We start from the raw sequence: 15,099 nt of genomic DNA on the forward strand, positions 1-15,099 counted from the left end.
TGTGCATGCCCAGACAGCCACTGCCACATGGGGGAGCCAAAGTTGGCACGGAAAGGTCAATAGAAGAGCTTCTGAGCCCAGCAAATTGGGAGTGCATGGAAAAGCACTTGTGAGACAGAAATAAAGGAAACTTCCCTCCCTCTGACAGGAAATCCTATTTGTGGATGTTATCCACCCTTCCAGGCAGGCTAAGGATAAAGTTGAAAACGTGGTCAGAGACCCCACCCTAAGGCCAACCCTGTGGAACTTTTGTGGGTGGAATCAGCCCAGCTCAGAGGAAACACACCAGGCTTATATCTACTGGGCCAACATAAGGCAGGCTTTTTGCCAGCGGCTGCTGGTTCATGGGACAACTGTGGGCACTTTCATAGTTTTGAGTAAGAGAGGAAACTGCTCACAGGCCCAGCTCTTTCAGCTACTCAAACTTAGGGAAATGGCAACCTGAGAGGCCTGAGCAGAGACGCAGAACTGAACGGAAATTATTCTGAGAGTTACTGAAGAGAAATCTACTTGAAGAAAATATGAGGCAAATTTGGAGGAAATTAGAAATGAAGGAACAGGCAATGGAAGCTGCTTTTACATTCAGTGATTGTCCGCTTCATCTCTCCCAATGAACATAACGCAGATCCTAAAAGTCTACAAGTGTTAATAACATCTTTTTCCTTTTTTGTTTGGGTTAGTTTTGGGTTTTTTTAAGACCCTCAAATGAGGTTGCCACAAGTTAGAATCAACTGAACAGCAACTGCTTTGAGGTTGTTTTTTATTTGTTTCATGTGAATGATACTCAGTGTAACTGAATCAGCATCTCTCTGAAAAGATTCATTTTGTCATTATAAAGTAAGCTAACAGAAGAATTTAGAGATGTACATGTTTATACAAAAAAAAAACCCAACATATTTTCAATAATACTCATAATTATAAAATATAAGGTAAAAATTAAGGCTATCAATAGCAAAAGTTAGAGGTATATTATGAAATAGCCAGAATATGGAATACTCTATTGTAAAGACTTTTTGATGACATGGAGAAACATTCACAATGTAAATACACAATAGGCAAGTAAATTGGGGAAAACCCAAAATAAAAATGTATTTGTAGTTGTTCTTATTGTTATTGTGTTGTTAAGTTGCAAGTGACTCTTAGCTAACCCAATTTTCAGAGGCTGTAAATTGCACAGAAGCTTATTCAAAACATACTAAGATTTAACATTTTAAATTAATATACTCAATATTTATAGTGCAAGGATGAGTATATGGCTTGACAAAATACTATCAGAAGAGTTGAGCAATGATAGTTTATTTCTTTAGTGCATCTCTATACTCTTTAGGTATTGCTTTTACATATTTTCGGATATTATGGATTGTCATATTGTGCAGTGTTAATACCCCATATGTATTACTTTTGGAAAGAAAAATAAGGCAAACAGAGAAAAGCCTTATGTAGCCATGTGCCAACATTCTGTTTCAATAGAAAACAGCAGAAGTGGCTAAAAAAAAGTCTGAGACCTCAAATTATCAGACTTCTCAAGGCATATACACCTTTTGCCAGTAAGACATTTCTTAATTCTAAACCATTTCACTTTATTAGGCTTCAAATGACTGTCAAGAGAAAGGGAAAGGAAAATGCTGCTTGGATCAAGAAGAAAAGGATTCCTCCTCACTTGACAGGAAAAGTGAGGTGAGTCCCTCTGTCCACGTTGCCCTTTCTCAGAGCTGTTTCTCAAGGGCCTTACAGTGATTGGAGCTGGTCCAGGGCTGCAACTGTGCTTGCTGGCTTTGTCACTCATTCTTGGCTCACATTTTTAAGTACATGTTGTTGTTGTTCTTGTCATGTGCCACTGAGTTGCTTGCAATTCATAGTGACCCTATCTACAAGAGCCCTAAACGCCGTTCTATCTTGTGTCAACCTTACCTTCTCAAACACACTCATTCCCACCACCCCAATCACAGAATCGATCCTTCTCATCAAGGGTCTTCCTCTCCTACGCCGTCTCTCCACTCTCAAACATGATGTCCCTCTCCAAGAACCAGTCCCTCCTTGCAACATGCCCAAAATATGTCAGACGAAGCTTCAGAATCCTTGACTCCAGGGAACACTCTGGCTTCACCCTCTCCAGGACAAACCTGTTTGTTCTCCCTGCAGTCCATGGTATATTCAACACTCATCTCCAGCACCACAGCTCAAAGGCATCAATCCTCTTTCTATCAACCCTATTCACTGTCCAACTCTCTGATGCATAGCACATAATTGCAAAGACTATAGCCCAGAGCACCTTAGTCTCCAGCCTGACATCGTTGCTCTTCAGTACTCTTGAGAGGTCCCTCACAGCCGACTTTCCCAATGCAATTCGTCTCCATGTTTTTAATTTTTTTATTTTATACTGATTTATTTACAAAGTTTGAAGACACTGTTTTTCACAAAAGGTCTTTCCCATTTCCTTCACATCCCTCGTCGAATTGTGCAACCCTATGATTAACACCCCAACCTCCCACCCATCCTCACTCCTCTGCTTCCACCCTTCTCCCCCCACCCCATACTCATTCTCCAAAAATGGTTTTATACAGTGTTTGTCCTTGTGAACTAAGTTGGTTCACTCAGCATAATGCTCTCCATTCCCTCTCAAGTTAGGTAGTGATTTACAACATCATTGCTCCTGCGTGCTGCGCAGTATTCCTTTGTGTGAATGTACCACAACTTCTCAATCTATTCGTTTATGGTTGGACATCTGGGATGCTTCCATGTTCTTGTGATGGTGAAATAATGCTGCTATTAACATTGATGTACAAGTCTCCCTTTGAGCCTCAGTTCTCATTTTCTTAGGGTATATTCCGAACAGTGAAATAGCTGGGTCATTTGGAATTTCTATGTTCAGCTTTTTTTAGGAAGAGCCAAACTGCCTTCCACAGTGGTTGTACCATTGTACAATCCTACCAACAAAATAAAAGAGTCTCTAACTCACCACATCTTCTCCAACATTTATTACTTACTGTACTGTTAAAATTTGCCACTGCTACTGGAATGAGATGATATCTCATTGTGATTTTGATTTGCATCTCTCTTACTGCCAGTGGTTTTGAGCATTTCTTCATGTGTCTGTTGGTCATTCAAATATCTTTCTCTGTGAAAACTCTTTCCATTTTGTAACTGAGTTATCAGTCTTTTTCTTGTGGAGGCCCAGGAATATTCTATAAACTTTCATTATGAAAGTTTAGATGTCTGAGGTGTGTCTGAGATGGTATTGCCAAATGTTTGTTCCCAGTCGATATGTTTTCTTTTCACGGTTGGGAAAAGTTTGTGATGTACACTGGGATTTAATCTTTAGAAGGTTCCTTTCATCGGTTTTATCTTCTTCAGATTGTGCATTTCTGGCTATATATAGCAGTCTCTTTATACTGAAAACTAGGCCCGCTAATCTTGATCACAGTTTGTCTCTTATGAATTTTATGGTTTGGGGCTTTACTCCCAAGTCACTGATCTACCTTGAGGTGATTTTTGTTTACGGTGTGAGATGTGGGTCCTGTTTCAGCTTTCTACAGGTGGCAGTCCAGTTTTGCCAGCACTATTTGTTGAAGAGGCTGTCGTTTCTCCATTTGATAGATTTTATTTTCTTGTCAAATATCAGATGACCATTGATAATTGGACCTATTTCTAGGTTCTCAATTCTATTCCATGGGTCTATGTGCCTGTCATTGTACCAGTACCATGCTGTTTTGGTTATTACCACTGTAGTAGGTTTTGAGATCAGATAGTGCTATGACTCCCACTTCATTTTTGTTTCTCTGAAGTGTTTTGATTATTCAGAGTCTCTTTCCTCTCCAAATAAACTTGACAATTTCCCTTTTGATCTCCTTGAAAAATTAATTTGGTATCTGTATTGGGATTGCATTGAATATGTAGATTGCTTTCAGTAGGATTGACATTTTCACAATATTGAGTTTTCCTACAGGGCACATTTTCCCATTTCTTTAGGTCTTTTATTGTGTATTGCACAAATGTCCTGTGGTTTTCTTTGTATAGGTCTTCTGCATGCATTTAAAAAAAAACACAACGACTTTCCTTTTGAGATCTGGATAAACTGATAGTATAAAGTACATATATTGGTTTTTCCCCTTAATGGTCTTAAAGGCTAATAAAACAGGAAAACAAACTCCTGTTCATATAAGAGAATAAAGTACTAGGGAGCTCTGGTGGCCTAGTGGTAAGAAGCTGCTGTGTGATCCCAGAGGTACACAGTTCAAATCCGCCAGATGCTCTCCTGGAGAAGGAGGAACAATCTCCTCTGTCAGATCCAATTTGATGGTACACACACAAAAAAATAATAAAATAAAAGATAATAAAGTACTACCCCAACTAGGGTTGAAATGGATTTAGGAAGCAGCACCTTCTCATGCACGGTCTTCCTCTATCATTGTGTTTTCTCAGCATTAGAGAGAATACGTAACCTCAGGAAGGCTGGGGAGCTCCTCCAATCACATAACAAGCTATGGCTCCCAATCTTAAATGTTGAAATCACAGGCTTTGCCTCTGAGGGACTCTGCTGTAAGCTGCTGTCAAGTCACTCTTAACTCACGATGATCCCACGTATGCAAAACACTGCCAGGTCCTAACAGCGTGGTCCACGGGGTTGTCAGTGGCTGAGTAGAAACGTAGAACACCAGGCCTGCTTAGTCTCAGAACTCTGCTGAAACATTTGCAACACCATAACACGCAAACCTCCCACCAACACTGGCTGTTCTTGAGGCAAAGCCAGGAATTCAACCTGAGTCTCTTGCATATTGTTGATATTGTTGTTAGGTGCCATCTAGTCCACTAAGACTCATAGTTACCCAATGAATAACAGACCGAAACTTTGACCGAGCCTCCACCAGTCTCACAGTCTCTATCATATCCAAGCCTATCGTTGCAATCACTGCATCAATGAATCCATCTTGTTGAACATCTTCCTCTCTTTTTCTAACTTTCTCTTGATTTTCCAACTATAATGTTCTTTTCCAAGGGCTGGCCCCTCTTGGCAACAGGTCCAAAGTATGTTAGATAAAGTTTTACCATCTTTGCCTCTAAAGAGAATCTTGGTTACACTTCCTCTAAGACAAAGCACTGCTCTCACCTGAGAGAACATTAGTTTCTTGGAAAGACTCACTGTCAAGGCTTTCAAGGAATTACTTACAAAGTTGAAATTAGGATAAAATTGAGACAAGAAAACCTGAGAGAACACAGCAACTGTCTTATAGAAAATTCTGACATCACCCCTTCCTATATCTATTTCTAGTCCATTCCTGACCTCCCACTGTCACCAGATTTGGGGCTGAAGAAGGCACAAAATGAAATGAGAAGGCTGCAGAGAAGTAGACTGCACCCCCACCCATACAAGGGAGGGCCAGCATCTTACAAGGGTCAAAACATTCTAAAGTCTTGACAAGCTCTGGTGGCTTAGTGGCAAGAAACTGCACTGCAATCCCAGAGGTGTGCGGTTCAAATCTACCAGATTCTCTGCTGAAGAAGGAGGAATAGTTGCCTCCTGTACCAGTCAGATCTGATTTGACAGTATACACATAAAAAATAATAATAAAAAAAAATAAAAACATTCTAAGGTCTCAGGAATTCCATCTTTATAATGATGAGGTTTTCTGTGACTCATCTTAACCAAACACACAAGCACATGCTATTTATGCAGACAGGTACATCAGCATTCCTTCACAAAGGGAAACAAATTATAAAGTGGACTTTGTTGTCCTTTCCCTATAGGTAGACATATACAGGAAATCAAACTATAACAAAATTGTTGTTGTTTTTGTTATTGTTAAGTACATTGAGTTGTAGGCAACTCATAGTGACCCTATGAACAAAAGACTTGAACACTTGTATAACTCTTATCCTTTAATTCAGGTTCAAAGGGTTTCCGGAGGCAAGCTACTCCTGCTTCCAAGTTTGTTTTAATTGGGTAGTTTCCACCAAACACTGTCCACCATGGGTAACCATTCTCGCATTTGACAAATCGGTGTCACAATGTTCAGTTTCACAGCAACCACGAGTTATTACCTCTGTACAGCAAGTGGACAGACCAGGGCTATATGATCTAGAAGAATGTTTCACCAAAAACAATTAAAAACAGGCCTGAGGGCCGCAGATTAGAGTCACCCACCTTTGGCTTGGTAGCATCACTTTCTGTCTCCTAGGCCAACTGACCTTTCTCATTGTTGTTGTTGTTATTGTTAAGTACCATCGAGTCATAGGCAACTCATAGCGACCCTAAGAACAAAACAATAACAAGATTAGTGAGCATAATATCAGAGCCGTCAGACAATCTTAACAGCACCACTGAAGTACTAGCCCCACTCTCCTCCACTGAAGTGGTTGTTAGGCACTGTTGAAGTCAAGTCCATTTTAACTTGTAATAATTCTTGTGAAGAATAGAAGTGCCCCATCAAGTTTTCTGGGCCATAATTTTTGCACAAGTACTTTATCAGGTCTTTTTCTCAAGGAGCCACTGGGTGGGTATCAACCACTAACCTATAAGTTAACAAGCAAGTACTTAGCTCTTTGCAACACTAGAGTAGATTTGTTGAAAGACCAGGTGTCTCCTCTGTTACTATCCCTTCTCTCCTTGGCTCCTTGCTGACCAAATTCCCCTTTTAGAGAGCAAATTCTTTAAGCTACAGGAATAACTTCCATAAATCACTATGAAGTTTTTACACAAGGCCATTTTAGGAAAAACTTTATTCCTATGTTTGTGTTAATATTTTAACTCCCATAAACATCTTTTTTATTACTCTGATTTATTTACAAAGTCTGAATACATTGTTGTTTACAAAAGATCCTTCCATTTCCTTCACCCCACCCACCCATCAAATTGTGCAACCCTATGATTAACACCCTACTCCCCACCCCCCCACCCCCGCTCATCCCTCTATCTCCACCCTCCCCCCCCAACCTTGGTTCCTTATACTCATTCTATAATAATCGTATTTGTCCTTGTGAGACTGAGTTAGTTCACTCAGCATAATGCTCTCCAGTGCCTCCCAAGTTAGGTAATAATTTACAAAATGAGTATTCCATTGTATGAATGTACCACAACTTCTCAATCCATTAGTTTGTGGTTGGATATCTGGGCTGTTTCCATGATCTTGTGATGGTGAACAATACTGTTATGAACATTGGTGTACAAATTTCTGTTTGAGCCTCAGTTCTCATTTTCTTGGGGTATATTCCAAGCAATGGAATGTTGTTGTTGTTGTTGTTGTTGTTGTTGATTGCCTTCGAGTCAAGCACGACTCATAGTGACCCTATGAACAAAAGGCCTAAAGCCTCTCTACAACTATTGAAGTTTATCAAAGCTCATAGAGTTTCTAGAGGTATGTTGTTTAGGAAGTGGATGCCACTGCTGCTTCCAAGCAATAGAATAACTGAGTCATACGGAATTTCTATGTTCAGCTTTTTGAGGAAGTGCCAAACTGCCTTCCACAGTGGTTGTACCATTGTATAATCCCACCAACAATGTAAAAGAGTTCCTATCTCATCACATCCTCTCCAATGTTGATTACTTGCTGTCCTGTTAAACTTTGCCACTATTGCCATCTCTCTAAGTGAGATAGTATCTCATTGTGGTTTTGATTTGCATCTCTCTTAATGCCAGTTCTTTGGAGCATTTCTTCATATGTCTGTCAGCCATTTGAATATCTTCCTCTGTGAAAATTCTTTCCATGTCTTTTTCCCATTTTGTAATTGGGTCATCAGACTTTTTCTTGTGGAGGCCCAGGAGTACTGTATAAACTTTCATTATGAGACTCTTGTCTGAGATGGTTTTGCCAAATGTTTATTCCCAGTCAGTAGGGGTTTGTTGTGGTTTTTTTCACCCTGTTGGAAAAAGTTTTTGATGTACACAGGGATTTAATCTTTAGGAGGTCTCATTCATCAATTTTATCTTCTTCAGATTGTACATTTCTGGCTGTATTTGGCAGTCTCTTTATTTGTAGACTAGAGCTTCTAAGCTTGATCCCAGCATAAACATATCTTAATCCACATTTTAAGGACACACATTATTCAAGATGCTGGACTTCATGAAGAGGAATGTGGCATCAGGATTGGAGGAAGACTCATCAACAACCTACATTATGCAGATGACACAACCTTGCTTACTGAAACTGGGAAGGACCTGAAGTGCTTGCTGCAGAAGATCAAGAACTGTAGTCTTCAATATGGATTGAAGCTTAACATTAAGAAGACAAAGATTCTCACCACTGAGCCAACTGGTAGCACCATGATAGATGGAGAAGAGATTGAGGTTGGTAACAATGACAGCTTACTCAGCTCCACAAACTACACTCTTGGCACCAGCAGTCAAGAAATCAAAAGATTAATTGTATTAGGAAAATATGTTGTCAAGGACCTTTCCAAAGTACTGAGAAGCAATGATGTCAGTCTAGAGACAAAAGTGTGTCTGATCCAGGCCATGGTTTTGCAATTACTTGCTACGTATCAGAGAGCTGGACAATGATTAAGGATGACAGAAGAACTGATCCCTTTTAGTTGTGGTGCTGGAGAAGAGTCTTGAACTTATCATGCATGACCCTCCAAGAAAACAACTAGGTCTATCTGAGAGAGGTGAAACCAAGTTTCTCCTTGGAGGCTAGGATTTTGAAGCTTCATCTCTCATACTTTGGGCATGTGGCTGGGAGGGACTGATCCTTGGATAAGGACATCATGCTGAGAAAGGTGGAGAGATAGCACAGGAGAGGAAGACCCCAAATGAGAAGATACAGTGACTGGGGCAATGGGGGTAGGTGTCTCAGAGTCAGTGAGACTGAATCAAGACAGGGCCAACTTCAGAACTGTGAATCACAGTTGACTCTACATCACCTAACAACAACCACATATTGTCCCAGAGAATGTCTACACTGCTGATTCTAACTCAAGTGGAAAACTATGCCTTCAGATGCTGGCCTTCAGTCTGTAGTTCTACTTGGAATCTTTGTGCGCAACTGAGAATCTCTATGAAGAACTAAGAATCTTTATGAGGAGCAAGTTCCTTATAGAACTGGAAAGACCACAAAGAAAGAGACACAGAGAGAAGGTGAATGTGTGCCAAATGTCGAGCCATTTCCCCTAATTATCACAGTGGCGTTTCAAAATACCTTTTGCTTCCAGAGAACCTTTAGAAAGTTTACAAACTTTTCCATTGGAAGGATCAGAGACTAAGTCATGGCAGAGCTGAGAGTGAACCCAAAATGACCCACCAGCCTCCTCTGATATCAACTTATGCTCTCCTCCATCATAACCATCTACAACCCAGCATCCCACAGCTCTCCCCCAATCTTTCTCACCTCTTCCCAAACGTGGAAATAAGCATCTTCCAACCATAAAGCAGATCTGATCAAGTGATCTAGTGTTTAGAACACACCTCAGTATCCTTCAGTTTGGTAAAACAGAGACAGTAATTTACCTTCCCAACTAAATATGATTACATATAAAAGCTCAGTAAATATTACCTACAAGATCCTATGGATTCCAACAGTCCAGTCCACAGCTACTCCTGGGCTTGACAAAGACGTGGCAGCTTTCCTTCTGTTAGTCTTGGGATTGCTATGAGCTCGGGGCCAACTTGACAGAAGCTGAAAGCCACAACTCGGCTATGAAAACCGGAAGCATGGGCAGCATGAAAAATGTATCCAACATCACTGAAACACACACATAAAAAACGGATAAATGGAAATCCAACAATCTCTACATTTTCACTACAATTAATAATAATATTTAAAATTTTTTAAATGGATGAATGAGAAAATGCTTCATACATACCACAATATTTAAAAAGAAGGGAGTGTATATGTGTGTTTGTGTATGCAGGTTTATGCTCGCTTATAATGGCTTAGGCCATTTTCATTTAAACTGCAGGACTTCTCAGGGCATTTTGAAGAAAGTGGTGGGGTCACAATAGGGAGTATTTGCAAACTTAAATTGACTTCTGATAGTTTTTTAGAAGGATTAGCTTGGGTTTTCACACTAGTATTTCATAGGATAAGCAGCCTTCAATATGGACTGAAGCTCAACATCAAGAAAACAAAGATTCTCACCATTGGGCCAATTGGCAGCATCATGATAGATGGTGTAGAGATTGAGATTGTTGACAGCTTCAGTTTGCTTGGCTCTACAATCAATACTCTCGGTACCAGCAGTCAGAAAATTAAAAGACGGATTGCATTGGGAAAGTCTGCTGTCAGAGACCTCTCCAAAGTACTGAAGAGCAACAATGTCAGTCTGGAGACTAAGGTGCACCTGATACATGCCATGGTCTTTGCAATTATTTGCTATGCATTAGAGAGCTGGACAATGACTAGGGATGATAGGAAAGTTGATGTCTTTGAGCTGTGGCACTAGAGAAACTTATTGAATGTAACATGGAGTGCTAGGAGAACAAACAAGTTTGTCCTAGAGAGGGTGAAGCCAGGCTGCTCCTTAGAGGCAAGGGTTCTGAAGCTTCATCTGACATACTTTGAACATGTTATAAGACGAGATCAGTCCTTGGAGAGGGACATCATGCTTGGGAGGGTGGAGGGACAATGCAGGAGAGGAAGACCTTTGATGAGATGGATTGATTCAGTCACTGGGAGAATGAGGATAGGTGTATTGGAGACAGTAAGACTGGCAAGGCATAGAGCAGGGTTTAGGGTTGTGGTACATACGGTTTCTATGAGTCACAGGTGACTCAACAGCACATAACAACAATCTTGTTTTGTTATTAGTGCAAAATCAGTACAGGCACATTTCATTTTACCATGCTTTGCTTTGTTGCAATCTGTAGACACTGCATTATTTTTTCTTTTTGTACACAAATTGACATTTTGTGGCAGCCCTGGGCCAGGTAAGTTTGTGCCCTTTTTCTAACCACAGGACACATGTGTCTGAAGGTCACATTTTGGTGATTCTCAAATAGTATTTGAAGCTTCTTCATCATACTACTGCACCCTTCACAGACTGCTGTCTAGTGTAAATATGCTTTCCTATGCACTGGGGAACCAGAAGGTGTGTGTGGCTCACTGTATTATGCTACTCATTTTGTTATAATGGTCTGGAACACCACGCCCACACTGCTTCCAAGGTATGCCTCTGTTTCCCTGTTCTAAACTTTCTTTAGTATAAACTATTCCCGCACAGGAGTTGAGTAAGAGAATTCCTAATTGTCTTGCCTAATCATATAAATCATTATAACCCTGTTTCTAACTGAGCTGAGCTGACAGGCTGTCTTCTTTCTTTTCCAAAGATGTGCACTGAATTATTCGTAAGAGAGGAGTTTCAGCCCTTGGACCCTACCCAGGAGCTCATATTCCCCCCAGAACTCTTGGTAAGATTAATTGGGCATTTAATACTTGTTGAAATATCACTGTTTATACATTCTGTTTGATAAAACAATCTGATTTCCTGCCTGTGGCACTCTCACAATTTGAAAATGTTTGAGCTGACCAAGACACCTTCTCACCTAACTTTGGCTGACCCCTCAGGTGCAACCCCTGAGCAGATAGTAGTAGAAGCTATTTGTATAATGACTTTCATAATGACTCTTCATTCTCCTCTAGAAGGTGTCTCTATTGACTGTTGCAAATGATGTGGTTTTCTTGAGCTTCTGCCTTAGTCTTACCAACCGCTGTGGTTCAGGGACTCAGGATCCCTCCTTATTTTCTCTCCCTCCTCTCAAGCCATGTTTCCACTTTCCTCTCAGTCGGCCTGTAGCCATATTTTACAAAATTGCTATTTCCAAAGAGATTCTTATCTATTTAGTCATTCTGCCAGCAAGTGTGTAGTCATTCAGCAATGTGCCAGGGGCTCTTCTAAATACTGACTGTGTATTCAGTTAGGGCCATCAAGTGTATTTCAACCAACATTAAGTCCCAGGTAAAAGAGTAAAAAAGCCTCATAGGATTTTCTGGGGTTGCACAATGGTTAAGTGCTCACCTGTTAAACAAAATGCCAGAGGCCGGGACATACGCACCCAAATAAAATCTATCTCCAGGAGAAAGAGATGATAATTTGTTTCCTTAAAACCTGACAGCCTTGGAAACTCTATGGGTTTTTAGTAAAGTCCTGGAACACTGAGTGTGCCAGTCATGAGAATACCTGGGGGAACAGTCTGAGCAATGAGAACAGCAAGGGCCAATTCCTGAGGTGGGAGAGGATGTGAGCTGATCATCAAGGAGGGCGGAGACCAGCCTGACTGGAGTGGAGTGAATGAGTGCAGATCATGCCGGTTCTTGTGTTGCTTGGCTTTTATTCTGCATGAGATGAGAAGGTTTGGGCAACAGAGGGATAAGCTCCTACTGATGTTGCAATGACATTTCCTGGCATTTGAAAGTGGCCTGCAGAGGGGCAAGGGAAGGCGCAGATAGGAGAAGATGTCATCACTCAGGCGGGTGGCAACAGAATCAGGGTGCCAGGTGAAGGTGGTGAGAAACCTGTGGTTCTAGGTATAATCAGGAAGAGGAGCCCACAAGATCTGGGGACTTTGAGGGGGGTGGGGGTTGTTGGTTGTATAGGGTTTTTTTTAAGTTTCGTTTTATGTTGGCTTGCTTGCAGAGTTTGTATACTTTGTGCTTCACGCTATCCTACACTCACACTGCAACAAGATTTGTTAATTGATGTAATACAGGGTGTGTGAGAGAGAGATCAATGTCAAGGCTGACTCCAGGGATTTGGGCCTAAAACAACTCAAAGGATGGAATAACCATTTACAGAGAGGAATAGACCCCCAGAAAAGCAGGATATAAAGAACTCATTGGGTATAAGGAGTTCAGTCTTGGCTATGTTAAATTGGACATGCCTGTTATGTGTCTAAGCCCTGGTGGTGTAGCACATAGTGTATCAAACCATTAATTATAAGGTCAGTAGTTGGAATCGACTCTTGCTCTGCAGAAGAAAGGTGGGTAGTCTCCTCCTATCAAGATTTTCAGTCTCAGAAATGCAATGAAGCTATGCTGTGAGTTGGAACCTGCTCAACAGTAGTGGGTTTGGAGTTTTATTATACATCTAAGAGATTGCATAGATATCAAATATATGCATTTGGATTTCAGAGAAAGAGTTCAGGATAATGATATTGTTTTGTTGTTATGTGCTATCGAGCCCCCTCTGACTCCTAATGATCCTATGTACAAGAGCTCTGAACTCTGCTCTATCCTGAGCCAGTCTCACTGTCTCTGACATACCTTCCCCATTACCCCAGCTACTGTGTCACTCCATCCCATCTGAGGTTTTCCTCTCCTCCTCTGTCCTTCCACCCTTTCAAGGATGATATCCTTCTTCAGACACTGTCCCTCCTGGCCATGTGCCCAAAGTCTGTGAGATGGAGTTTAAAATCTTTGCCTCCAAGAAGCAGCCTGGTTTCACTCTCTCCAGGTTAAAACTGTTTGTTCTCTTGACAGTCAATGATATGTTCAATACTCTTCTCCAGTACCACAACTCAAAAGCATCAATTCTTCTTCTGTCAACTGTAGTCCTTGTCGTGCAGCCCTGTCGGCCATAAGTTTAGCACGTGTGTACGGGGTGCAGTGGGGTCCCCATCGTCCATGTGGGATCTCCTGCATAACTTAGAGGCATGTCTTCTTCTTCTGTCAACTGTAGTTACTATCCAGCTCTCTGATGCATAGCAAGTACTTGTGACATGAATTAGGTATACCATTGTTTTAGGAGCATTATTAAAATTATTCTTTTTAAAGCCTTGAGACTAAGTTATGTTAAATGAATCCATACTGAAGGGTTAATGACAAATACTTTTGTCATTGTTATTCACAACAAAAGAGCTCCTTTTTAGCAATCCTTAGCTTCAAGGGGTGAACATTTGACTATGGAAGTTCAAGCATTAGTCAATGAGTATACCTGGCATCTTTTTTTGACAAGTAGAAGCCAGGTTTTAAGAATTTCTACAGGTGTATACTACCATCTGGAACCTGACATAATCCAAGAAAATGCATGTACATACATACCTGTCATTTGCCCTTAGAGAATGTTGGAGAACCCAGAAAAACGCACCTTTACTTTTCATGGAGAAAGAGTCACTTGGATCTCCCCTGGGACCCTCAAGGAGCTCCTGGAGCTGAAAGTGAAACACCCTGAAGCCCCCCTCATCCTGGGCAACACCTCACTTGGTAAGTGCCTACAGCATTTCTCCTCCCACCATTAATGCCACTTAGGGGGTTCCTGGCCTCTTATCAATTCTAGGTCTACAAAAATTGTCCTTTTCTCAGTTCTAGGTCAAAAATTGCATCTTTTATAATGAAGCCAGTGGTTTCCAACATGGGATGATATATGCATGTCTCAGAAATTTGCAGGATGACTGATTGAAATGTGGAGAATTTTGAGTTGCTTTGGATTTCTGTTTTGTTTTGGTTTTGTCATTTGTCTCATCCTTTTTTTCTTTTGTTTCTGCTCAATATTAACTAGATAGAATAGTTTTATCAATTATATACAAGATATCATAAAACTACTACTACACACAACCATTTATGCACCCAGTTTAAGACTGAGTGCTTTGAAGGCCCCAGGGATCCTTCCTCACTGCTTACCAGCCTGAACTGCATATTGGTCTACCTCTTTCTTTGTTTTATAATTATACCATATGTCTATCACATATGTTAACACTAAACAATGTCATTTCTTTCTGCATATTTTTTAACTTTCTAGAAATAGATTAACACAGTGTTATTCTCCTGCAATTTGCTTTGTTTATTCAATATTCTTGATCTGAGATTGACTCATATTGTTGTACTTAGCAACATATGGCACAATATGGCTCAGTTTAACCATCCATTCTGTTGTTGCAGGACACAGAGCTGTGCCACGTTTTGGTTATTATAAATATTCTTGTATATATCTCTTGATGCCCACTACTAGACACAGCTTCTCATCCTTTTTTGTTTTCTATTTTTACATAAGTATATGTGTGAATAAATCAGTATACATATGTTGTGAAAACATATTGTTGTGAGAGGTGCATGGCCACTGCCTCTACGTCTCAACACACTTATTATTATTATTATTATTATTATTACTACTACTACTACTAATGTGTCTCTCTGGAGACTAAGGTGCTCCTGATACAGGCCATGGTCTTTGCAA

General features: G+C 40.6%; 1 protein-coding gene across 1 annotated transcript in view; it reads left to right on the forward strand.

Moving 5' to 3' along the window:
* The window catches only part of AOX1 (aldehyde oxidase 1), a 129,356-nt gene that overhangs the window by 15,551 nt on the left and 98,706 nt on the right, over window positions 1-15,099 (forward strand). Inside the window, exons 7-9 of the mRNA XM_006889140.1 lie at window positions 1,588-1,677; window positions 11,258-11,338; window positions 13,985-14,129. Coding sequence (XP_006889202.1) covers window positions 1,588-1,677; window positions 11,258-11,338; window positions 13,985-14,129 — 316 coding nt within the window. The remainder of the gene's footprint in view (window positions 1-1,587; window positions 1,678-11,257; window positions 11,339-13,984; window positions 14,130-15,099) is intronic.

This window comes from Elephantulus edwardii, unplaced genomic scaffold (genome assembly GCF_000299155.1).
Source record: "Elephantulus edwardii isolate Elephantulus edwardi_28Jun2011 unplaced genomic scaffold, EleEdw1.0 scaffold00075, whole genome shotgun sequence".
Lineage (NCBI taxonomy): Eukaryota > Metazoa > Chordata > Mammalia > Macroscelidea > Macroscelididae > Elephantulus > Elephantulus edwardii.